General features: G+C 37.2%; 1 protein-coding gene across 2 annotated transcripts in view; it reads left to right on the forward strand.

Annotated features, from left to right (window-relative positions):
- ascc3 (activating signal cointegrator 1 complex subunit 3) overlaps positions 1-27,241 on the forward strand; it is a 370,966-nt gene that overhangs the window by 198,621 nt on the left and 145,104 nt on the right. Inside the window, exons 5-8 of one of the 2 annotated variants that reach the window (XM_028470287.1) lie at positions 4,266-4,383; positions 17,102-17,282; positions 17,812-17,947; positions 18,885-19,010. The exons of the other annotated variant lie outside the window; for it this stretch is intronic. Of the exons in view, the coding sequence (XP_028326088.1) occupies positions 4,266-4,383; positions 17,102-17,282; positions 17,812-17,947; positions 18,885-19,010 (561 nt within the window). The remainder of the gene's footprint in view (positions 1-4,265; positions 4,384-17,101; positions 17,283-17,811; positions 17,948-18,884; positions 19,011-27,241) is intronic. 2 annotated transcript variants of the gene reach the window in all.

Consider the following 27,241-nt stretch of genomic DNA (forward strand, 5'->3'; position numbering starts at 1 on the left):
TTCCCCAGTGAAAGCTGAAAATTACAGGGATCCAGATTTTGCATTTCATCGCAACTTTTTGAACAAATAAGGGTTCCCATACATTGTGAACTACTGTATGGTTTTTCATAGGATATAAAAGTTTTCCAAGCATTTAAAGTGTGAATGATGATGGTATCAGGATCCAGATAACTGAAAATATCTGGAAAAGAGGAGATTTTGAGCTTAATGTAGGTTTCTGAATGAAACAGAAACATGGAACCAATCGACAGCTGTTTGCTCTGAACGCTGGAGGGGAGGAGCATGTCAGACTAAATGGTTATGATTAATTGATCATTTAATGTACATGCCAGGAATTATACAGTTCAAACTATGAAATTTTTTTTACCTTAATTCCAATACATAGGTTATTGATTATGTGTCTATTTCTCTAATAATTATTGTGAAAGATAAGATACTGTAGCTGTTCTGAAACATCACTGTCACTAATTTATTGGTACTTTTCTATCACATCAGATGGTTAAACATTTTTACTCTCCCATTGGATGTGTAACCTTGGCCTTTCAAAGAAAAGTTTTTGATCCAGATTGAATTGATTATGTAGTGGATGTTGTCATATTTGGCCTTTAAAAATCCTTACTCTGTGCATGATTTGACCTTCATAGACTCAAGACCTTCTGCACTTATTATGAAGTAAAGTTAGTGAACTGTAAAAGTAGAGGGCAACATTGAGGACTGTTGAGAAACAAAATATTCAGGTTTGAAAAACAGACACTGAGCAGTGCAGACTTTTATTTTTAATTTGTTCCAAGTAAAATGCTGAGACCCAAAACAAAGAAATGTAGACATTTCTGTTTTGCTTGTAGTTTGAACTAAATAATCACTGTGATGCATTTAATAAAGAAGCTCATGATAAAAACCAAAACATCTGTGTCCAGTGTAGGGCTGAACGATTTTGGAAAATAATCTAATTGTGATTTAATATGCGATTATTTTTTCAAGGGCCTCTTGTCATGTATTTTTCAATGAACGCAAGCAATAAATCAATCTGTTTCATAATAAACTATTTCAGATTTATTTAAACTTTAAATAAATATAAAATTTTAAAGCACAGATTACAACAATAAAGCAAACACATCTGTGGCTTTACTTCTTCAACATATCGAAGGACTGCATTTATTAACTCACTCAGTGCCAATGACGAGTTATCTCGTCATTTCAAATCCAAATGCTCATATACTGTAAAAACAGTGGGAGATCACATGAATGATTGTAGAGTATGTAACTGTGTTTTTAGTTTGAAATTAGGGTTAAAATTTAAATTTCTACTTTGAAATTTATTGAGGAATTTGTAAATTCAACATGCATTTAAATGCATATGCGTTTTATTTTCCACATCAATTTCTTAAAATTCTGTTTTATATTAATCAATTTTTTCAAAAAATATTAGTTTTTATCTCCTGTGAGAAAACAAAAAATAAATACTAATAATTAAAAAACCCATATTATAAAAAAATGTATGTAAAAATTAAAGCTGATCATGATTCCACGGAGTGCCGCTGCGCTTGACGAGAAACGGACGGGGCTTTACAGACACGTTAAAGTTAAGTGGGCACTGGTCGACTCTGATGTAGGAGTCAGTGATTATTTGCGTAGTTCTTTGGCAGTTTAGACGTTGGTGTTTGAAGCGGCCAGGATGAGAGTGGAAAGGATGTTTCAGCATAAAAAAAACCTCTTTTCCCTCATGGTGACGGCGTTTCAACCCGATTCTGTCAATTTTTGCATTCCGTAGATTCCGTTTTCATTGGTTGATTCCATGATTTAGTTAATGTGGATTTTCTAGAGCCCTAGTGTAGTTGTTGTTGTTAGCGCACTCAACTGAGGGGTAACTGAGACTCACTGCAGCGCATACAAGCGTGTATCCTGTAACCATCTCTGATTGGCCAGCAGCTCAGGAAGGCGGTTCTCGGCAATTCTGATTGGTGATGGAGACTGAAGAAAAACCTCAGCATCTGTTTAAAGGCTAATCGTTCAGCATTAGTGTAGGCATGCTTGCACACTTTTCCTCCGTGTGACTCAAAAGCAAACGTCAATGTTTAAAGGCTCTGCGCTCAGTCTTATTATTCCTTATTGCTCACCATGGATTGCTGACATTTAGTGCTACTCGCTGATTCCAGGAGGAGAGCTGTTGAGTGGAAAGCTGTTTGCTCACATTTAATAACTGAATGTAAAAGTTATTTCAATAAATACTAGGGAAATCGTGTAACATTAGTTTTTTTCTACTTTTTGTGATCTCAAATTTCCTGCCACTGCATTTCCCAAACATCAGTAAACAGAAAAACTACCACAATACAAACACAACATAGCCTCGAAGTATGTTAAAGACTTAATTTGTTTGTTTTCTTTGTTTTTAGTTTATTCATCTTGTCATCATTGTTTTCATTTCCTCTCACTGGTCTCAATTTTTCTGCAGCAGTGTTGATTGGCATAGCTCTACTGTGGCACATGCCTTCTGCTTTATTCCCCTCGTCTCACACACACACACACACACACACATACGTACGCGCGCACACACACTGCCCCACCCAATAAAAAAAACAATCAGCAGCTGATTGGACGAAACCAATAACAAAAACAAGTGAACAGCCAAAGAACAATTCAACATAGGCGATGATGATGACTGTTCCCACTAAAGTATACTTCCAAGTTTCCCAAGATGCATTTGGAAAATACAACAAAAACCCGAAGCACTCTGAGGCTTAATATCTTTGTTGATTCTACACTTTTGAAAGTTCTGAAAACATAACTAAACCCCTGCGTTCTGCTGACCTGGCACTTGGAGGGAAATTAAAAAAATGCTTTGATTATGGGCGTTACTGCTGTAGCAGTAAGACACGCCCACTCAATATGCCCATAGCGTTGTGCGTAAAAACAGACGGTAATATACACAATGATTTGTCTGTATACACACACACACACACAGCATGTCACTACAACCACAGGCACACACAATTGCTAAGTGAAGCTCACACAGCCTTACAGACACCACTCAGGGGCAAACAGACCTGCTCACCCACCACCTCACACACACAGCAAAAAGACATTTGTACGTCCGCGCACAGAGACAGACGGGAATACACACACATCATAGATGTGAGATATGAAACAAACCATGTGGAAGCAAAGATGGGCTGAAAAAGCAAGTCATTCATTTAAGGCTGCAACAACAAATCGATAAAATCGATAAAAATCGACAATTAAAAGCGTTGGCAATGAATTTCATTATCAATATGTGCGATTTTATGTCACTGACCGTGACAAGGAGCCGTTTACTTCACCTGCAGTGTTCGTGTGTGTGCGCACATGAGCGTTTGTGAGCTTTATAGATAAATGTAACTTGTAAACAAAGGTGGTCATATATAGTTTAAAGATAAAGCCTCACCTTTGAATTTTTGACCTAAAGTGTGAGTGAGGTCTCTGGTCTGTATTAATTGCATTTAGACTGGGCTTAAAGTAACTCATCGCTTATCTACTCAAATTAGTTTAAGTATATTTCTTTAAGGTACTGGTACTTGTGCTTGACGACAGTGATCGTCACCTTTAATCCAGGTCACATTCTGCTCTCAACGACACTCGTGGAGAGAAAATAATTAGAGACTTTCAAGGAAGTGAAAACTGAAATTAACACCAACAACAAACTGTCTCACTGCTGATATATGGACATGTGTCGCTAATGAAGCCTAGCTTAGGATGACCTGCCACTACATTCACTATGGGACAAATAAAATTATTATTATTTTTTTATCCGATTCAATAATTAATCGATTAATTTATTGATCGATGAATCGATTATAAAAATAGTTGCAGCTCTGCCTTCATTCATTCATTCTGAAACCTAACTGTTCAGACAGAAAGCAGAGAAAGCTACCCTCCCATGAGAGACTTTTTATTGCTGTTTTCTCCTTAAAAGGTACAAACGTTTCTCTGCTACAGTATGTGTACAGTTGATATTGATTACTGTTCGTGCTGCCCTTTTTCTGCTATGCTCTAATTGTGTTTGCTGTCATTGTTTTGCTGTGTTTAAAGGTGTCAGGTTTTGTGTTTGGGAGGGAGGTTAGCTGGAGCAGGTGGATTGTAAATAGCAGGTGTTCAGCCTCAGCAGTAACAGCTTGTATGTGGGCAGCAGTGAGCCATAGGATGTAAATACATGTTTAAATGTATGCAAGGTGATACATATGCTGTATCTCTGCTTGGCTGCTGCTGATTCTTTCCTCTGACTCCTCCAGCTGTTTGAGTTTTTGGGCCCTGAGGGGTTAGAGATGATTTCCACGCTCCTCCAGCAAAGGGCAGCCATCGTTGACTCCCTCCTCTCCCTCCCACCTGAAAGAGTTGGCTTCCCTCCAGGTGAGGCACCTACACGACAACCAGGTCATCTTCATGGTAACACTAACTCCTCTCATCTTTAGTTATTCTGCCCTACTAGGGTCATGCTTAGTAGCTAGGTGACCATCATTAGCATTTTGCATACATTATAGTTTGCCAAGGATAAACCTAAACATTGATTTAACCAGAGGTGTAAAGAGAACTGATGTATCCTACTCAAGTAGAAGTACTGTTACTCGATTGAAATTGTACTCAAGTGCAAGTTAGTCATACATAAAATACTACAATACAAGTAAAAAGTAGCTCAATTAAATAGTTCTCAAAGTAAAACTTACTAGTTACTTCCACCCCTCACATTTATTTTTTGTAGTAAATCTTGGTACAATTCCCTTACATACAGTATGGATCTCATGTATAAACCTAGAAAGGAAGAGACCAAATTTTGCACGATTGGAACTTGATTTATTTTCCACAATGGCATTTGTAAAAAAAAAAAAAAAATAAAAAGAATGAAATAACACCAATAAATAAAATTTTAAATTAAAAAATATATATAAAATACTCTCAGGCTGAAACAACCTCCATTCAATGCAGTTTTGGCACAGTGCATTACATTTAATCTGATTGGTCGGCTATGATGTGATGCGTTTGATTGTTGTCTGGTCATTTCATTTTTTTTTTTGTTTCACAGTGTGTGCTGATCATATTAAAACAAAAAATTATAATTTATTCAGTAACTGTTGGGTGTAGAAATATCAGAATTTAATTTACTTCTTTTAAAACGTACTTAAGTACAAGTAAAATGACTGTACTATTTTGAGTATATTTCTACATCAAATACCCGTAAAAGCAACTCAATTACAGTAACGTATTTGTAATCCATTACTTTCACCTCAGGATTTAACAAGTGTAGTCTGATTTTATTTTGTCATTTTTCACTTTAGGAAAAGTATGTACTGTAAATAAAAAGGAATTAGAATATGTGAGGCAACTTTCAGACTTAAGGACTGAGCTGACTCAGCATTTCTGCAGTGCTCATAGTCAATCATTTAGTGCAGTGGTTCCAAACCCTTTTTGGGTTGTGGCTCCATTTCCATATCACAAATTTCTGGTGACTCCAAAAGATTTTATTTTTTTTCTATGGTTTGATCATGAGTAGCTCAGATATTTTTATACTGTATTTTATTTTAACTAGATTTTTATTTGAGAATGTGAAAGTGTAGAATAGTTATTGTTATATAAAACATCATTTAATAATAATAGGAATTTAATCATTAAAAATGTAAATATGTTTTTAATCAGTATTTATGTCAATTCATACATTTCTGTTATGTTTGAATATTTCTAGTCTTGTTCAACTGCATTTCTTTTCACATTTTAAATTTGTGTTTTTGTGTTATTTTTGTGTGTTTCTTTTCTTTTTGTGTATTTTTCTGTAATTTTATGTTTTTGAGTATGTAAGTGTATTTTTGTTGTCATTTTGTAAATTTCTCTGTTATTTTTGTGTTTTATATTTTTGTGTTTTATATTTTTGTGTAAGTTTCTCTTACACAAAAGAGAAACTTTTGTGTATTTTTGTTGTCATTTTGTAAATTTCTCTGTTATTTTTGTGTTTTATATTTTTGTGTTTTATATTTTTGTGTAAGTTTCTCTTAATTATTTTTTTCATTTACAGTACTTGGGTTTTCCCATAGACGTTAGCATGAAGCTAGCGTAGTGGTTTTTTCTATTTATGAAAACATTAATATGTATTTGTATGTTCAGTTTACAGTGTTGCCTGAGTAAAGACTCTAAGTTGATCTAATGAATCAGCGTTTTTTTTGAAAAAAAAAAAAATGTTTCATTTAATCGATTTTTGAAGTTTATGAATCAGTTCAGAATTGTGGATGATTAGAAATGCGATTCTTATGTGAATCAATTTTTTTCTCCCACCCACCCCTAAAAAAATACAGTCCATTTTTTCTTTCATGTCAGTCATGAATTGGTCTTGTAGGATATAAAAAAAAAAGAATTATTGTTCCTTTTTCCATGTTATTGCAGTATTTTTTTAGACATAGATTATATACCACATTTTGATGCTCCCTCTGAGTTATGTTCCTAATGTGAACAATTCCAGAATAATTTTGGTCTGCTTTGCAGCACACTGACCTTGAATCCCCTCCGCGGCTTCTCAGCTCTGCCTCTCTGATGAATGGTCACATTACTTCACAGAAAACGCTTCCTCTGCTATCTAAATTGCCTTTGGTCACTGATCAAACTCTATTTCTTTTACTGGCACTATTATATCAGTCTGTGGGATAGAGGCAGATCTTTGTTGTTTTTATTTCTTTTTAGAATTAGCACTATGCGTGTACGTCTGTCGAGGTAACTTGTCCTTCAGGTCATGGTAAATCATTGTGGACTCAAAGGAAACCTCATCTAACCTCATCTCTTATTGGCCAGGGTTCTCAATAGTAGCCCTTGGGATGCAGGCAAGTCACCCTGCCATGGTAACTTTAAAAAACGAAAACTGGGAAAAATACCAAGCTTTTTAAAAATGTTTAGGAATTTTACGCCATGGTCATTTTTCCTGTAACCAGGCTGTTGCTCTGATGCTCCAGTTTTTCTTACCGTGAGCTTCTCTATCAGCCTGAGGGGTCGGTGCACACATCGCTCCTCCTGAATTAGCTACTTTATGCTGTTTATTATTATTTCCTAATGTTACAAACTGGCTGAGATATCTCATATTTTAAACCTTATTTAGGGCCCTATAAAATCATTTTTATTTTTTTCCAAATTCCGTGTTTTCCACATCCATTTTTTAAAACTTTGTTTTTTAGAAATACTTAAACTTTTTTTCAGAAAATGTTAGTTTTCAACTCCTGTGAGGAAATGAAAGAAAAAAGAGAACCAGAGTTAAACAAAAAAATATGTCAAAAATAAAAATGTAATTTAAAACCAACACAATATTGTTCCAGTCAGACACCGTCCTGCATACGAGGCACAACACATCTGTCCTGTGTTAATAAAGCTGTGAGTACATCACTTTTCTCACAAACTTCCAAAGCTTTTTGACTTTTGGATTCACAGAGATGTACAGTGGTTGCAACAGTTTAGTCATTGCTTTGCAGGAACGATGGTTGGTACAACACAGTTCTGCCTCTTTCAGACGATATATATCGTAGTGCGATACCGTCTACTGTACGATATAACCCTCTATGACAGCCTTATTCAATTAGCGGCCCGCGGCCCGAATGCAACCCTCAAGTGGCCCAGAGGCAACTGCTGAAAGACTTGTGTCTGAGAAGTATAGAAAAACATATTTCAGTAACACTGACATGTTCTTACAAAAATTCCTACATTATTACAAACATTGAATGCAACACAACCCAAAATGCATTGTGTTGTTGTTGAGGCGGAGATAGCAGTTGTATGCAGGTGAAAATCTCAGCATGTCTTTTTCTACCCTGAAACGAAAAATGGAAGAGGAAAATCGTCGGTTTAATCCTTCATGGACAGACAATTATTTATTTATTTTACCACCAGGTCTGAACGCCAAACCAATGTGTTTACTCTGCAACTAGTGCGTTGCAGTGCTGAAAGACTATAATTTCCGGAGACACCACACTGATAAACATGCCGCGTTTTGAAAAAATTTTCCCGAGGGATCTCATGAGAGGGCGGCTAAAATTCAAAGTTTGACTGCGTCTTACAACCGGAGCTGTACTACAATGAAGCAGACTTGCACAGCTCAGGAAAGAGCCACAGCAGCTTCCATTCGTGTATCATGGATCTTGGCAAAGAAAAAGAGGCCGTTCACAGACTCAGAAACTGTGAAGGACTGCATGTTGGCTGTCGTGGACGAAGTCTTAACCGACGATAAAGTTAAGAAGAGTGTGACATCTGCTATCAAACAGGTACCCCTGTCTGACACTTCCAACATTCGCAGGGTTGACATTCTTGCCACAGGTGTCTTTGAGGCGCTGCTAAAAGAGCTCAGAAAAGCTGATAATATGACTGTAGCAGTAGACGAGTCTACAGATAGAACTGACACAGCCCAGCTTTGCATGTATGTCTATTTTTTTGACGGGGACGTTTTCAAAGAGGAGCTGCTGGGCTTGTTGCCATTAGATGGACAAACAACAGGTGAGATACTGTTTGAAAAAATAGCATTTTTTGAAGATAATGATCTGGACATGAAGCGCGTGTGCATGTTTGTTACGGATGGGGCTCCATCCATGGCTGGAAAAGTTAGCGGTTTGGCTGCACGTTGGTCCACTGTTGAGCCTCAGATGACAAGCCTGCATTGTATTGTGCATCAGACTGTATTGTGCGCAAAACTGAGCGATCATTTTAAAAAGACAATGGACAATGTGATGGCTATAATAAACTTTATTCGCTCAACATCGAGCCTCCAACATCACTTATTTCGCCAGCTGTTGTCGGAGATGTCTGCGGAGCACCAGGAACTATTGTTGCACAACGACGTATGGTGGCTCTCCAAAGGCAAAGCACTGGAGCGTTTCTGTGATCAACATACACATGTGAATCAAGCTTTTCACACATGAACATGATAAAAAACAGCTCTCGTTGCTCTCTGACTAGTGTTGTGTTCAAGACCGCACTATCTGAGACCAAGACTTGCCCGAGACCAGCATGCACCGAGACCAAGACAAGACCAAGACTTTCGGGAGCCGAGACCGAGTCAAGACCAAGACCGAGACAAACCGAGACCAAGACCAAGACCAAGACCATAAACATTTTTTTTTTCAATTTAAAAAAATAAATAAATAAATAAAATTATGGCAAGGTTCAACAGTTAAATAACATCTCTCTTTAATTTTAGTTTATTTTAAATACATTTGACGGACAAAAAAAAGGTGCCTGCAAAAAATTAACTAAAATATTAAAACTACTACTGCTACTGATACATTCACAATTATTCTACATATTTGAAAACAAGATTTTTATGTCAGCTGAATGTACAGCAAGTGTTTAAAAGCATTTCTGCCAAGAAATAATGATTCTTTATTCTGATTCTTTCAGTTGTTCAGGTTTAACAGGTCACAGATTTCACAAGATAAGATTTTAGTTTGAAAAAGCCTTTACACAGGTTATTTTTATTAATTCACTTAGTTGATATAGTTTAATTTGGTTGCTGTAATATAACTGGATATTCAATTCACAAAGATTTCCAACTGTAACTGTAAAAGTGAAACTTTCTGAAATAAAACTAAAAACAAGTTGTCAGCAGTGTAAAAAACATAGAGCTACAGGTAGATGTGAAACTAAATAAAACAAACTCAAACCCTGGAAAAGTCATGTAACAAATTAATCAATAGTTATTATATATATATATATATATATATAATTATTATTATTCTGGATACAGTGGAAACAGAAACTATAAAAAATAATTATATTTTGAACCTGTTTATATTGTGGGGAACATATTATATACATACATGTAATTGGAGTCTAAAGTCACAAAAAAACCACCACTTTAAAAATATTTAATATTATTTGAGTGCAACTCTGCGGCGATGATGCGCTGGTGACGACATAAACCAAGATGGCGGCGGCCCGGACTACAGCCGACATTATGTAATAAAGCCTTAAAAGACATGGATATAATGAAAAGAGTGGATGGACAGATGCATAAACATGCAGACTTTCACACGGACACACACGGACTTATTAAACACACACAAACTTATTAAACACACACGGACTTATTAAACACACACGGACCTCAGTAAACACGGTAAACGGAACAGGCTTTACCGCTCGGCAGGCACTAGGACCCAGAAGCAGAGTAAGTGCGTCCCCTATCCAGCATTCACAGGCTGTAATATCATCAGTTTATCATTTTACCAGTTATTAGAGCTACTGTCTTTACCAGGGAGATAATATTTATTACTGGTGATTGTTTTCAGGAGTTTTACTGGGATTTTTACCGGTGATTAGTTCATTTCTCCCTTGCGCTCCGCGGTCCAAACTGACACCTGAGCCACACAGTATGAATGTGTCACACACGTCACTCAGTCACAATAAGGAAGGTTGCGGTCATTATACAGGGTGGATTAATTAATGAATAAAGGATTGTTTTATCCCGTTCTTCTCCGTGTTATTATCACATTATAAAAATGTTTAAAAATAGCAGGAATTAGTGCTGGTCTCGAACGGTCTTGACGGAAAATCCCGAGTCCGGGCAGCCCGAGTCCAAGACAAGACCGAGTCAAAATGCTTCAGAGTCCGAGACAAGACCAAGACCTTTAAAATTTGGTCTCGAGACCGGTCTCGAGACCAAGACCGGTCTTGACCACCACAACACTATCTCTGACTGACAGTACTCTTAACCACTGCCTTCGGATTGCATTGACATCTTATGAGCCAAACATCCATGTTCTTGTTCAAAACAAGAGGTGTCATTTCTCCCACTAGAAAAATCCACTAGGGAAGTGTTACACTCACATCTACATAAGTTGAGACGTAATGCCTAATGTTAAGTGCAATAAAGTAGTGTGCTATAGCAGGAACAAAATGTAGTTTTATGTATTTATGTGACTATTTTCTTTTAGCTTATTATTTCACTTAGTTGCACTTTTTTATGCACATTGATGTCAGCTTTATTTCATTTCAATGGGATAGTAACTGTGTCACCGTGCCCACTGTTTATTTTTTTGATTATATGCACTCAGAATGTGACTGTCTCAGATGAGACCAAATATGGACAAACTCTGTTTTTTGTTATTTCAAGAGAAGAAAAATACCTCAAGTTCTGAAAAGTTGCTAAGTTACTTTTTTTTTGCACTTTCAGATGTGACCAAATCCAAAGATGTCATTTCTAATCTGCACTTTGTTTTTATGTTCAGATGCACCTTAACTTGTGCTTGTATTGTATTGTATCAAAATGTGTTTTGTGTTTGTGTTTGAAATGTAAAATTTAAAGAAACCATATTTCAGCACAGGTTTAGTTAAGCACTGCTCTTCTGTTGTGTTTATGTCCTTTTGGATGTGGCAATACGTTAATAAACATCCAGTGTGTTCGTTATCTTTTCTATTTATGTTTACTTTGCTCACTGTCTGCTAAAAATGTCCGGCCCAGCTCATATCCTTTGTCTGAAAATCCGGCCCGACTCAATTTTTAATTGAATAGCCCTGCTCGATGGTTTATATCACAAATTTAATGTGTGTGGTCTTGGTCCCACTCTGTCGCTATAATATGATGAAGCTAGCAGGCTAATTTACTCACAGTATTGCTGCTACTTTGGTAACGCAGGCACATTGCGCTTATGTAGAACAGTTCCGGCAGTGACGGAACTGCACATGCGCACAGGAAGTGCCGAAACTACAACATTTACATATGCAAATCATATTTAAAATGAGATCAGCACCAGGATTCCCGTCAGCCTGTTCAGAAAAGCTGCACTTTTACCACCAGTAACGCAGGAAAGAAGAGACTGACAGCAACATGTAAGACAGAGTTTTACATGTAACTCACTAAAACTGTGTAAATGATACAGGTCAACAGCAGCTCAGAGGATCATGGGTGAATGTATTGTATTATTTTGGTAGTGTGCCTAATAAATCCTTAGAATCTAAAGCATAAACTATATGGAAATGTACGTACACCACCTCAGGACTTGACGTGAAAGACGACACATTTTCACGCTCACTTCAGTTTCTGAACATCACGTTTTTAGGCATGCGTACCTTTTGTACATGAGGCCCCTGGTGTTTAAAGAGTTGTAGTCAGTGATGGATCTGGATTGAGGATCTCCGCTAAGTGAGAAGCCAAACACAGCAGGAGACAGCGGTTCCTACTCAAACACAGTACCTCCTGTTGAGTGTTTGGATCTGAATGTGCTCACACGTTAAGGTGGATAGTTAGGCATCAGGTATTTGGGTCAATAGTGATACAGTAAGCATTCAGAATGAAAGAAAAGTAAAAGGTTCTTCTTTTGTGTGAAGGGTTAAGGAGGAGGAGGAGTAGGATGCCATTGTTTCTCAGGTATGAGATGATATCCGCCTGGATCAGAATGAAGGCAAATTCCTATTAAAGAGAAAACTGTTTTCACTTTCTCCACTATTATAAGTTTTTTTTTTTTTTTTTTTTTTTTTTTTGTTAAGTTAATTATACGTTTAGCCAGGCACATTTCTTTAAAAGTCCGTGTAGAGCAGTCATGGATACACAGTGGCTTTCATTTTTTTCACCTCAGACTCTTGTGCTGCGTCTGAATATTGCCTCCTATCTCCTTTCCTATCCACTTTTCTTTAATCCCCAGAATTGTTCAACTGGCGGCCATGATAAGAAGCGTTCAAATTCTCTAAAAGCTAAAGATAGGAGGCTCAATGTTTTCTAATGGTGTGTTAAAAAAAAAAAAAAACATAACCGAGGTGGCGACAGATGGACAGGCTCTTCTGCTGGAATAGAGCGCCTCTAGTTGGGGTCCTGGTAGGAGATGCGAGCGCTGATGGCGAAAGTGCAGCTTTGGTGAATCCAGAAACGGCGCAGAGGCGCAAATAAAACCAAGCCACTCCCTGGATAATGTAGAGCCGATGAACGGGGTCGGAGGCAGCGTGTTCAGCAAGGATAGGGTATGGATATAAATACCTAATGTCTGTCAAACCTGTAGATTTCACTTTAGATTTGTCGGGTTCTGGGCAAAGCTTGAATAAGGTTCATATCATAAATGGTCTGTGTTTAAAAACAAATTGGCACCACAAAAAGCCAAAAACAAAACATTTATCCCTCTCTTTCTTTTTCCTCGTCCTCCTCTGCACCTGCTCATTCATTCTCCGTTTTTTTTTTCTCATGGTGACCTCACTGTTTGCTCACATCTCTACAACATCCTGTTTCGGTCTGCTTTTTCCGGGGAGAAAAGCGTTTTGGCCGAAAATGCACTTTTGGGCCATTTTTGGCTGAAAACTTTCAGTGGTCGGAAATTCGATGCATCACGACTCCAGACATATAGTGTACAACTAACCCTGGATTGTAGATCCTCCTTGAGTTCAGCTGAGAGACCAGGAAGTACAAATACAAGTCTGTCCTACCAGTGGTTATCACAAGGGCGGGGCCAACAGTGCTGGTTTATGATGAAAGAAGCCACCAAAACATCACCACCACATTCTCAGCCAATAGCAAAATTTTATCAAAATATTCATTTCCACCTCGAGAGGGCAGTCACTCTTACATTTTCACAACAAAATAAGACAAAAATTTTAAATGCTTGGACTAAAATGTCAAGAGTTGTACGAGGATCAATCAGCAACCCTACTTTATACCAAATGACTTTGGTTTTCAGCAAGAAAATAGTTTTTTTGGGTTTAGTTATGCTGTACAAAAGTTTGATTAAGGAGGAAAACTCCTCTCAAAGGCCTGAGCCAGATATGACTTTATTCCCCTCAGCTTTAAAACAACATCAGCAGCCTCTGTCTGGTTCTCTTGTTCATTTTCTAGAAAACATTTTTCATTAAATAACATCCAGTTATTCTGAAATAGGTCACTTAGACAATGTTGCGCATTGGTAAATATTGGCTCCCTAAATAGGATTAGCATCCCTTAAATAGACTAAATAAGGAATTAGCATCCCTTAAATAGACCTTGGATGCACCATAAATATCCTAATATATGAGGAAGTAGTCATGATGGTGCTTTCACCCTTTGTTTTTGTCCACACTCTTCTATTTAGAGAACAAAGCCAAAATCAATTTTCTTCAAATGTGTTTTGACAAGATCATAGCTGGCCACATTTACAAGGGTGTGAAAACGAATAGAGAAGAAAACAACCAGCCTTTCAGGAGATGTTTTTGTTTTCTGCTTTTGTTGTTCCTTGATGATCTTTGAAATGAGAATGTAGGAGTGCTAGAGCCAGACACTGTTGGGGATGCAGAGAGAGGGGGAGGTGTTGGGGGGGGGGGCACTTTAGACAGGAATTGGAACATTGAGGGTGACAGAGTTAAAGGGCTTTAGAAGTGGGAGGGAGATGAGACCGACGGGAAGACTGGGGAGCTGTGAGAATGGAGGGGAGGTCGTGGAACGTGAAGAGCTGCGTGATGAGATAAAGAAGAAATGATTCAGTCAATCAGCCGCGGCAACGAGGCAATCATCAGATCTCATCTGTTTTCAAGAGCCTTTCTACCTTTTATTGAGCTGTTGTGTCTCAAACGGGCCTGCAGCAGGGAATGTTAACCCATGCTGCTCCTCCCAGCATTCCTAGGTTTGTCTATTCTAACCAGAGGTAAAAGTAACAGATTACAAGTACTCTTACTGTAACTGAGTTGCTTTTATGGGTACTTGCACTTTTTTGAGTACATTTCTAAATTGGTCATTTTACTAGTACATTTTAAAAGTAAAGTAATTAGTTACATTTCTACACCCAACCGTCACTAAGTAAATTATATTATTTTGTTTTAAAATTATAGACATTGTGAAACTACAAAAAATTAAATGACCAGACAACAATCAAATGCATCACATCAAAGCTGACCAATCAGATTAAATGTAACGTACCGTGCCAAAACAGCATTAAATGCAGGTTATTTTCTCAGTTTTAGGCTTAATAAATGTAGCTATACTTAGAGCCTGGGAATTTTTTATTTATTTTGAATTGAATTCATTGGCGTTATTTTGTTCAAAAAAGAATTCTACGTTTTCACAAACAGTTCCAAAAAAAAAGTTACCAATGTGCAATGTGGTCTCTTCCTTTTTATGCGTGGGAACCGTGGCAAGATTTATGATCAAAAATAAATGTGGGGGGTGAACGTAACTAGTAACTTTTACTTTGAATACTATTTAATTGAGCTACGTTTTACTTTTACTTGAGTATTTTATGCATGACTTACTTGTACTTGAGAACAATTTCTATTAAGTGATGGTGCTTCTACATGAGTAGGATATATCAGTACACCTCTGATTCTGACTGCTTTTCAAATTTGATTAGACTTATCAATCAAACTTTATTTACAGAAAGTTTTTTTTATTCAAATAAAATTTGTAGCTCAGCATGCTTTGTATAAAAAACATAAAACAAATCCTACCTCATGCACAGACGGGTTTAAATAAGGACAAATGGCAGATGGCTGGGTGCAGAAGATCTTGATGAGGAAACACCATCAACAGGAGACGTCTGCACCAGGCGCAGATCATAGGCCGCCGCCACAGGTCACTGGCGTGGCGCTCACACTGCGGGGTCATGACAGTGTGACCAGGAGCCCATTATCTGTCTTAAGATTTATTGGTTCTGCTCTATGCTACATCATTTATCTTCTAATGATAACAACACCAACAGGACCATACTATTTTTATTGTAATACCACAATAGTTAAAGAAAAGAAGGAAAAAAAGCCTTCCTAAAATCTGCGCTATATATGAGAGAAAATAAGTTTGTACAAGGAGTGCTAACCGTAATACATCAAAAGGGTTTAGTCAATAGTTCCTGTCTGTGGCTAGTAGGACACCTGCCCTCAAGGCTCAAAACCTGAACTTGTGTCAAAAAACTTGAGGTTTTGCACGTGACCACAAGTTATATGTATCTATAGATATATTTACACACAAAATGTCCTCTGTGTACACACTGGGCTTTATTGTGAGATTACTGAGTATGTCAGGATAGAACTGTTGTTACCAGCAGAAATGAGAGACGGCTGTGTAGTTTTGTGTTGGAAGTGCAAAAATATGGCTAGCAATTGCAATGAAAGTTGCGTGAAAGGATATCTGTTCATGGTAAGATAAGTTCTCTTGTTAGCTCTACGTAGTAGTGCTCTGAATGAGTACGTTTACAAGCTGCATTGAGACTTTCTGTGAAAAAATGAATTCAAAACCGTGTCTGGTTTCAGACGTAATTTTGGCTTCATACCCGTTAGCTTAGCTCACAGGTGCCTCTCACAGCAGTTTGGCTTGAAGTGGTCCTCGCATATCACCGAATTTTGTCCGAACTGAAACGTTTTAAGTTTGTATCCTGTACCGATATTATGGAGCCAACGTCTGGCTATTGGCAAACTCTAACTTGGTGTCGTTATTTGACTTAGAAATGCAAAATAAATGTTTCTGCAGGTGTTTTTTCTTGTTATAACAACCATTGGCTTTAGACTCTGCCATTGTTCAGAAACATTAGATCAACAGAACACAGCTAACAGGAATCAACAAAAGTGCGTAATATCCTGTTCAAAATGCCGACTCTCCATAGTTTATGCTCGTAGGTATAAAATAGTTCTAAAAAGTAATTGTAATGTGTTTAAGGTGTACATACCATTAAACACATTTTTTGTGTCACGTCTATAGACACGCCCACTCATGAATATGCGTAAGCAGGCCGCAAATCAACCTGTTTGTGTAGAGTTGCTCAGAAAGTGACTTTTCAGAGGCTAAAACTCTGTAAAACAGGTGAGTTTGGGAAAATAAACCTCAAATACTACGTTTTTGGCGTTCTATGAACAAATGGAGATGGGTGAAAAATAGCATAACATGGGACCTTTTCTAATGGATCTCTCATCACAATTGTAGTTTTCCAACCAATAAGTTTTTTTTTTCTTTTTGTTATTATATCTCCAAACATTTTCAATGAATTTCCTGTTTCATTATGTAGCCCATGTTTTTCATTTTGGGCCTTTTGCTTCATTGTTGACCTTGGTGTATAGTTAAGGTATTGTGATATCTAAGGGACATGTAAGAAAAAGAAATCCATCCAGTAAAGCAAAGGTTTTGATTGTGTCCCCTTTGTTTGTTACATTGCACGTGTTTGTCGTTGTCTTTCAGATGTTGGGACCAAACCAACGTATGGATGTCAGGTTACCATCCAGTCTGAGCAGGAGAAGCACATGATGAAGCTGTATAGGCGGGAGGAGAAAAGAGAACGAAAGAAAGGGAAAGGAACAGATGATGCTGACTCATTTGAGCTCCCCCTGACCTTTGACCCCAGAGAGATGAGAGCCCAGCGGTATGTCCTAAGTCCTTCTTTTCTTCTTTCTTCTGTGCCTTTGTTCTTTGTCCGTCTGATTCCTGCTTACCCGCAGAAATCCACAACCAAACAGACAAACTTCTGAACATTTTATGACTCGGACGCTGTCTGAAGAAAATAAATTACTTACCAGATTGTTGAAACTTTTCTTCTTTGAAGTTTAATTTCAGAGGGCAAAAAAATCAGCGATCTGTTTAATTAAATACTTTGCGTGACCAAATCTATTGTAGTGTGAAAGAAGAGATTAGTGACGAGGTAAGTCACTTTAAGACGGAACCTAATGCTGCACATCTTTGCCTTTCATTGGAATCATCCATCAACAGGACTATTCCATTTTACCACAGAGGGTGAAATGAAAATGAAGAATGATGTTTGTCTCCAACAGTTATCGCATTCATTTGTGCTCTGCCACTAAGAGGAAACTGGCATTTGAATCTTTTATTCCTGGTAAATGCCTCCCTGTGTTCTTTCACAAATTAATATTGTGCTCCTTAATGTGTTTTTGCAGAGAGCAGGCTCTGCTGAATGCTCGACGGGAACCCATACTAGCTAGAGAACGAGTGTACGAGCGTATTCGCTATCCAAATGTCTATGACTGCTATGCAGAAGCCACCAAGACCCCTGCATTTGTCGGAGGAGCCAGGGTAAGACTTACACAATGATTTTTTAAATTCTTTTAAGTTTGATTCTTACGTTAAACTTTAAAAAGTGCTCATAAATCATCGGCCAGTTGTTTTTTATTAGTGTTGTGTTTGTTGTGTTTCCCAGTTTGTTGTGTTTTCTGTTTGATAACTTTTTCTGCAACATTTATTATTTCTAAAATAAGCGCTCTAGAATCATCAATAGCTATTAAATAACACCAAATATTTCAATGAAATATGTCACAACTGAAATCGCACTTTGTCTCCAGTAAGCGTGCATAGAAGAATACTGCAATAGGAAATCACCAAAGTCCCAATAACACATATTCATAACCTTTTGTTGTCTTTTTCTGTCCTTTTCTAAAGTTTTCTGTATTTTTTAGGAGTCATTTTGTGGATTTTTCTGGCCATTTTGTATATTCAGTTGTCTTTTTGTGTTTTCTGTATTCTTGTGTATGTTTTTTGGAATTATTTTTGTCTATTTCTTGCAATTTTCTGTTTTCTTTTTTTTTTTTGTCTTTTTCTGTCTTTTCCTATAGTTTTTTGTTTTTGTGATTAATTTTGTGGATTTTAGTTGTCATTCTATGGATTTCTGTTGTCTTCTTGTGCTGTTTATATAGTTTTGTATGTTTTTTGTAATGATTTCATCTATTTAAAGAGTTATTTTGTGTGTTTTTGTGGTCCTTTTCTGTATTTTTCTCTAGTTTTGAATGTTCTATGGAGATTTTTTGTGTACTTTTGTGTTTTCTATAGTTTTGTATGATGTTTTTTTTTTTTTTGGAATAACTTTTTTTATCGTCGTGTATTTCGTTGGACTTGTATTTTTTGTTATTGATTAAGTGGTAATAATGTTAATCAATGAATCAATTGTTTTCCAATAAAAGTCACTACAGTTGTAGATGTTGGAGCATTTTGAAGACTGTTTTGTGGGCTTTTTCAGATGCTGCTTCCAGAGGGAATCCACAGAGAAGACACTAAGATGTATGAGGAGGTGGAGATCCCCCCCAACGAGCCAATGCCCATTGGATTGGAGGAGAAGCCCATTTACATTTCAGAGCTGGATGAGGTTAGTGCAACATGTAGAGTAGCAGTGATTAGGTTCTTCATGTTTCTGCTTACATCTGCATATCATAGCCACTATGATGCCTGATAGAAGCTTCCAGGGCCCTATAAAATCCATTTCATTTTTTTTCAGAGAATATTAGTTTTTAACTCCTGTGAGGAATCAAAATAAATACTAATAAAAAAAAAAGTAGACCAGAATTAAACAAAAATGTATGTATAATCTACAATTAAAAGGTAGCTATAAGTTGTACTCACATGGATTATTCTGACTGCTCCTTTTTATTTATTTATGATGTATGAGAGCAGCATTAATGTCACCCAGTTTACCCTCAAGGATCAATGATTTACTGAATCTGAGCAAGTTTTGATGAACTTAAATTAATGTAATTTAAATGATCCTGATGACATCATTCCAGACCGTAATGATTCAACAAATGGACACAAGGATGCATCATTTATTTCACCACTAGGGGCCAGAATATTTTTCAGTATCAGAAGCATTATTAACCTACAATGTTTAAGACTCTACACATTAAAGTAAAGCGGGAACTGGTTGGCTCGTTTTTTGGCAGTTTAGATGGTGTTTTGGGTAGTTTAGACCAGTGTTTCTCAAATGGGGGTACGTGTACCCCTAGAGTTACGTGATGACACTACAGGGGGAGGGAGAGAGAGAGAGAGAGAAATGAACAAATAAAGTGTCAGTCTTGGTCCTGCCCAAGGTGTGAGAAGACCAGAAATGATAAAAAAGTATAAAAAGAAATCTATTCAGGAGCCACTCTTTTTTTAATTAAAGCAACACATAATCTTAAACAGTTGTATTTCTATATTTTCACTTTGTGAAATATAAATGTAGTAATATATATATATATATATATATATATATATATATATATATATATATATATATATATATATATCTGAGCTCAAACATGATGAAAAAAAAAAAAAAAAAAAACAAATTCTAGAAAATAAATGTCTTTGGGTTGCCAGAAATTCCTGATATCGAAATGGGGTCACGATCCAAAAAAGGTTGTGAACCACTGCAAAAAATACTGTTTCTTTCCATGTATTTACAAAATGAGATTCATTAAAATATGTGTTATCACTATAGTTTTTATTAAATAGTAAATAGTTTTCTAAGCAAAACATTGCAGTGGGACAAAGGGGGGCACTTGGGCCAAAAAGGTTTGAGAAACACTAGTTTAGACGGTGTTTGAAGCAGCCAGGGTGGGAGGGGGGCGGATACTGCACCCAATAAACGATACCCGGAAACATTTCCCCATTAAAAAAAAACAAAAAAAAAACAGTTTTTGCCTCACAGTGACGACATTTCATCCACATTCTGTCAATTTCCACGTTCAACATTGGATTCCGTTTTCATTGGTTGATTTTGTGATTCGGTCACAATTCTGTTAACGTGGAAATCATAGAGTCCTAGGAGAGAACGGTCATTGGCTGCTAGTTGGATGGGACGTTTCTGGGCGTCCTTCATGATCATGACTGTCCTTCCTTGGGTCAGTCATTCTAGGTTCCCATTCCTCAGCAGTTGGTTGGTCTGTGCTGCTAGACCTTCACAGAGTCCAGTTAACATCATGTATGTGTAGATCATATCAAGGCCCGGTGTGGTCCAGCTCTTCATCTTTGACCTCTTTTTTTTTACCATTGAAATGGTTACTGCTTCCTGTTCAGGGATGCTCCTGTGGTCAACTATCCTTTTTTTTTCGTTGATTGTTTTTAAACAAAAAGATAATAATTCACTCAGTAATGGTTGGGTTTAGAAATGCAACAAATGACCCCACTTCTCATAAAATGTACGCAAGCATAAGCAAAACTACCAATAGAGAAATTAACTCATAAAAGCAACTCAACCACAGCAATGGGAGCACCTGCAATCCACCACCCCCATTTCTGACCCTAAAACATACGTCGTACCCTGGTCGTGTACAGCTTTCATGGAAGTATAAACAAACAGGTCTTAGTGGATCTTAGTGGCAGATCATTTCCCTGATCTGCCACTAAATCCTAGTTTTGATGCTAACCTTCCTCACAAAGTGGAGAGCACCCTGTTTCTTCTCCTGGGGCCTCATTTATCAATCTATGCATAAAAAGGTTCTACATTTATGTGTAGGACTGGAATTTAGAATGTGCTTGAATACAGAACAATCAATATTTATCAAACATGTGTACATCAGTTGCCCTGCGATGGAGTGGTGCCCTGTCCAGGGTGTACCCCCACCTAACGCCCAATGAGAGCTGGAGATAGGCACCAGCAGACCCCCGCAACCCTGAAAAAAATAGGAGCAATCAGGTCAGAAAATGGATAGATGGGTGTACTGCAGTTGTACGCACAGCAATGTTGATAAATCAACCAAGGCTGCAGCTATTGATTCTTTTTGGAATCCATTAATCTAGCATTTTATCGATCAATTAATCGTCTTTATTTTTTTTTTTTTGCGTTTTTTAACCAGTTAAAACAAATAATGCATAACGAAAATGACCTGGCTGTAAAATGATCAAGCATTTGGCTTTTATTTCTAAGGAAAAACCACATTTGACTCCAAAACTAAACCTATTTATTGCAATTTAACCATGTAGTGTTAATAAGTGCCAGAGCCAACAATTAAATAACAATACAGTTAAGTCAACTAACAAACTACTAACAAATAATATATAATTTCTGGGGTGAGCCGATTTGCTATAGTAACCCAGAAACCTGTGTGTGTAGGTGTTTGACAAACACTGAAATTATGTTTATCTTTGGCTTAATTAATTATTTCTATTCTATATCAAAATATTGTGCTGCTGACATTATTAGAATTGTCACAGTGATGATCAGAGACAGTGTTTAAAATCCACAACACTTCAGAGCACCGGCACTGAGGCGTACCACCATATTTAATGCTACAATTTCTCAAATATGAAGCTTTTAAGGCCTTAAATTTGTCTCCATCAAATTTAATACTTTACCTTTTTAAGGATTTAAAGACCGTCTACCCTGGTTCATGTGTACACGTGTGCCGTGCGTGCTTCCGATCACACGCTTACGTCTCCACCGCTGGGTGTAGCCGCTGGGTGTAGCCACTGTAGCAATCCGAAGTTAGAGTTGCCGCATCTACCAGACTATAACTGTTTGATTTACCTAATTGTAAGATTGCCGGGCCGTCATGTACTATTTTAGAGTAATTACGCTGCAGGTTTACTGAGAAATTATTAGAACCGACTGAGTTATCTGTTGTTTTATATCCTTTGCTATTGCTAACCTCTGCAGCCGACAGGCACGCAGCCAAATACACATGCATATGTTAATTTATCGAGGCTGGAAAACTTCCGTTTTTATTTTCATTTATCATCTAGTTTATTTATTTATTGATTTATCAGCCCAGGCCGATAAAGCATGTGGATGCTTTCGGTTCAGATGCTAAATCATTAAAGTCGTACTGCTGTGGTATGCCCGGTATTGTTTGCAGTGAAAACATGATTGCACAAAAAAACATGATCTATCATCCACTTAGTTTCACATCTCTTGGTTTCTTTGTTATTCTTATTTATCCAGGAACATCTAGGTTTTAATATTTGTGGTGTACAATTTCATAATTGTAATTAATTGTAATTAATTATTAATTACAAGCGTGAATGGGCCTTTAGCACAACCAAAGACATAAATGAAAAAAGGATCAACTGACAAACATCTGAAACACTCGACAATGAGTCACTGGTCCTGATGGCTACATGTGCTAACATAGACTTCAAAATGTCGAATCTGAAATGTGTCACTTTTTAAAGATGCTATACAGACAGACTTACCTATAATCTCTGATTCTTTGTCTTGTTTGAATGGCAGCAGAATCTGTTGCATTTCCTGGTGCCCCTTTATTCACCATAATGCAGACATAGGCAACTAGCAGCCCGGGTGCCACATGCGGCCCTCGGTTTAATTTTTTGCAGTCCCCAAAACAAATCCCCAAAAATTGTTATTCAAAAAGTTGGAAGGAATATGAAGCCCAACACAATACACAAAGTACACAAAAACACACAAAAAAAACCTCATAAAACATCAAATGACAACAAAGACAGACACAACCACACACCACTTAAACAAACAAAATGACTCCAAAAACACACAAAACCATAACATATTACAGAATAGCTTCAAATACTAACAAACTAACAAACAAAGTTACACAAAATAACACGAAAATACAGAAAACAACAGCAATAATACAGAAAGTGACCCCAAAAAACGCACAAATTGGCAACAAAAATACACAAAATGACTACTTGATAATCACATGTTTGTGGCCCCCGCTGTGATAAATTTGCCCACCCCTGCCATATTGCTCCTGTGCAGCTCAGCTAACGGACTGACCTCTCTGTCACCTTTATCTTGGCCTCTAACGGTCTCTACCATGGAAGGTACTGGGCCCAGTTGTTCAAAAGTAATCAGCTCAGATTCTGGATAACGGATTGGATCAAATCGTGAAAATGATTACATAATAGGATTAGATCACGTAATCTAATCTTGGTTTTGATCCGGATCAAACCTTTAGTTTGGGTTTGTCAGAATAATTTAGTATGATTGAGATCACTTTGATCCAAAATATCTGGATTAAACTGATCCATTGAGAAGGGCAGAGTCGGTGTTAATTTCAGGCCCAAAATGTAATGAATCTTTAAAAGTGTATCAAATAATACAATATTTGGATCATGCAGTATAGCTTACAAGATATCAAATTTGTTCATAAGGTTTTATTTGATTTGTTCATTCATCAGACTGCAGTGATTAGGTAGGCTATAACAGTATAGGTCTACAGCAGTTGAAAGAGTGTGGCTTCATAAAATAATTCCCCAAACAGCTGTCAATATTGACCATAAATGATACATTTAATTCTGTCACTAATTAATTTTCAGTATATTTATCACAATCAAAAATACTGTTTTGTTTTTATATTATTTTTAGTGCTACATACATTAATAAAACAGGATAATAAAGTATGGGCAATGGCATCATTAGTTTTTGAAATCCAAAACAAATCCAAATCAGAAATAGTGACTAACTACTGCGTCCCTTGTTGCACATCCTGTTTGCTGGTTCTGGTTCTGGTTCTGGTTGTGGCAGAATGCAGGAGGTGGGTCAGGGTCTCCAAAGCTTTTAAGCGCCCTTCATCAAACAAAGGATGAGCTCTGGTTATCCAGATTTGGTGATCCCGAAAAGTTGCTATGCTAACATGATACACAAAATAACTCCCAAAAGACAAATCAAAAGTAACATGCACAAAGTACACAAAAATACACAAAATAAAAGACAAAATGACAACAAAGACTGACACAAAAAACACTTAAAGGGGACGTATCATGCTAAATCCACTTTTTTAGCACTTAAATGCATTTTGTTGTATATTTAGAGTGTTTAGAAGTACAGAAAAAAATCAAATTAGTCTCTTCAGGTGCTCCGTAGATATCTTTATATTCTGTTTTGCTCATATTTTTCAATCTGTTTTGATTTTTCTATTCTCTATTACGTTTTTTGAACTATTACGTCACAGTATAGGGTTAGGGTTCGAGCAATCCGCCATTTTTATTTCTCGCTTTTATTTTGTAGTCCAAGCTCAAGGATGCCGAAGTTACGAGAAGATAAGTCAAAATGTTTGGTTGTTGGATGTAGTAACCCACACGCTTCATTACACCGTCTCCCAGCATCAGAACCTTTTCAAAGTGCCTGGTTGAGTTTTATTTTTCACGGAAATGTACCCACATCTGTGGGTAAGGTCATTTTTGTGTGCGCGAAGCACTTCAAGGATGACCGCTTCGCCAGTATAAAGAAGGATTTGCCGAAAGACTTTGTCTGATTGAGGGTTCAATTCCTTCTATCTTTGGAGACGACGAACAGAGCACTTCGGTAAACTGTAAATAACGCTAAAAAGTGTGATGATAAGACGTCCCTGTCATTGTTTTGTTAGCATTAGCAGTTGCTTAGCAGTTGCACCGTCTTCAGACTTCATATGTTAGCGCTGTGTGCTCATTTTAGATCCTTGATGATATGGCCTACGTGATTTAATTTAAGTCTAAAGTTTTCATTAGTCATTTCATTTTGCCGTTTTTGTCTCCGAAAAGACTCTATTAAAATGCATTTTGTGACGTTAGCTTGGCGCTAGCGTTAGCTCGGTGCTTGTGTTAGCTCACTTGTTAGGGTTCTACAGGTTCATCATCTTCATTTTCATCTCGCTCCGCTGGGTCCGACTCTGGCTCGAACATGTAAGGCTGGATGGACAAGTCTTCCTTTGTTGACATTTTGTAAATAACCTCTGAATAAAAAGTTTATGCACCGCGACATAGCTGTATCTCTTCTATCAAACTACAAAAATGGCCGAGCAGGGTGGAGTTGAACCGAGTGTCACCTCTGCAACCTGGAGAGGGGGCGGGGTATGAAGCGTCTCATTTGCATTTAAAGAGACCGCACCAAAACGAGTTGCTCTCAGAAGCACATCAGAAAAGGGGTTGAAAAGGGGCCTGTGGAGCTATAATAATGAGGAATTCAGACCCAAGCATTGCAGTTCCGCTACGATATGTCTCACATAATAACTTTAAAGACAAAAAAACTGTCAACAAAATGACAGGAAAACACAAAAAACAACACCCAAAATACAGAGTGACCCCTCCTCCAAAAAAAACTATAAACAAAAAGAAAGTGACCCCAAAAACGCACAGAAAAATATACACAATTACAACAAGAACACACAAAGTGACTAAAAACTGACAAAACAACTATACCACAGACAATATTAATGCTCAGGTCAATCATTATTCTAATGCTGACATTAATGTTGATGATGTGGCCTATGGATCAGATACAATCACATTTTTGTGGCCCCCGCTTTGATAGTGTTGCCCATCCTGTTCTAGAAGATCTTCTGAAGGTCCAACCCTTCTCAGGTCAGCAGCTCTTTCATTGAGGCTGTTTGACACCCAGTGGAGATGGATCACATTCTCTGCTGACCTGAGGGGTATTTCACCAAACCCAGCTAAGGGTTAAGTCCAGATTTAACCATAAAGTCTGGCTCTGTTAAGCTAGGTTCTAACTGGAACGGCCGTTTCACCAACAAGAAAACACCTTAGTTACCATAGTAACACAGTCTGTGGGTCAAACCTGCTCCCTACCAGGTTTAAGCTGCAGAGACACTCTCATGAAGCCATGTCATCATTTTTAAAAGAAGTGATAAATTGATGCTTTAAAACACAAAGATCTACAAAAGGAAAAAGGAGTCAAAAAGACATCTGTTATACTTCTATTTTTTTAAATACCACTTGAATACAGTATTTTAGAATAAAATTAAACAGAATCTCATGGTAAATGATTCAATATGATTTTAAATCGATACAAATGATGATAAAATCATGATCTTATTACGTGTTTAATGTGTTCCATATTTTTTAATGAGATGATCACAGTCTCCATGTGTTTAAACCATCAGTAATAATATGATTGGCTCAGCTGGGGAACTCCAAGCTGAGGTAAGTTTGATGGTTCGGTTAAAGCCAGCATGGTCAAGGATGGCTAGGTAAACCAGGTTTAAACTGTAAACCTGCCTCTATTTAGAATGCTTTGATGAAATACCCCCCTGTAGTCTTCGCTCCATCACGCCCTAGCATTGTTGTTGTATTTCATTGATCTCTCGGTGTAATGGCAGGTAGTGGCTACAGATGTTAGAGCACTGTGCTACCAGATATGCTTTTGTTCATCCCATTTGTGGGTTTCGAAGTTTCAGTGAGTCCTAAATTCTCTGCATATATCCCCTCTCTGGGTTCAATCATGTGTATTGTAGATAGATAGATTGCAAACCATGCACCTTGGTTACTCTTGATGAGATGTACTCAAACCAGTCTGTGTTGACATTTTTATCGAGAGAAAAACAAACAAGACAATGCTGTTGGATTCATAATTTGGAAAAAAAAAATTAAAGTTAACTCATATTTTCTTTCTTCACAGGCTTGTATTTTATTTAAAACTATTTCACTATTCATTCATTTGTTTCTTGATGATCCAGTCTGTTGCCACAGGTTTTAATTAAATACATTTTTATTGAAGTTTACTGCTGTTCAAGTAAGTCCGTAAGTACAATTTCAGCCTCTGAGTCACATGCCATTTTTTTTTAATTTGAGTTGCTGCAGGAAGGATATTGATATGCTAATTTGTAGCTTAAAAAACAAGCAGGAGCTTTTTGTTCAAATGAAATA

The sequence above is a fragment of the Gouania willdenowi genome, chromosome 16, assembly GCF_900634775.1.
Source record: "Gouania willdenowi chromosome 16, fGouWil2.1, whole genome shotgun sequence".
NCBI lineage: Eukaryota > Metazoa > Chordata > Actinopteri > Blenniiformes > Gobiesocidae > Gouania > Gouania willdenowi.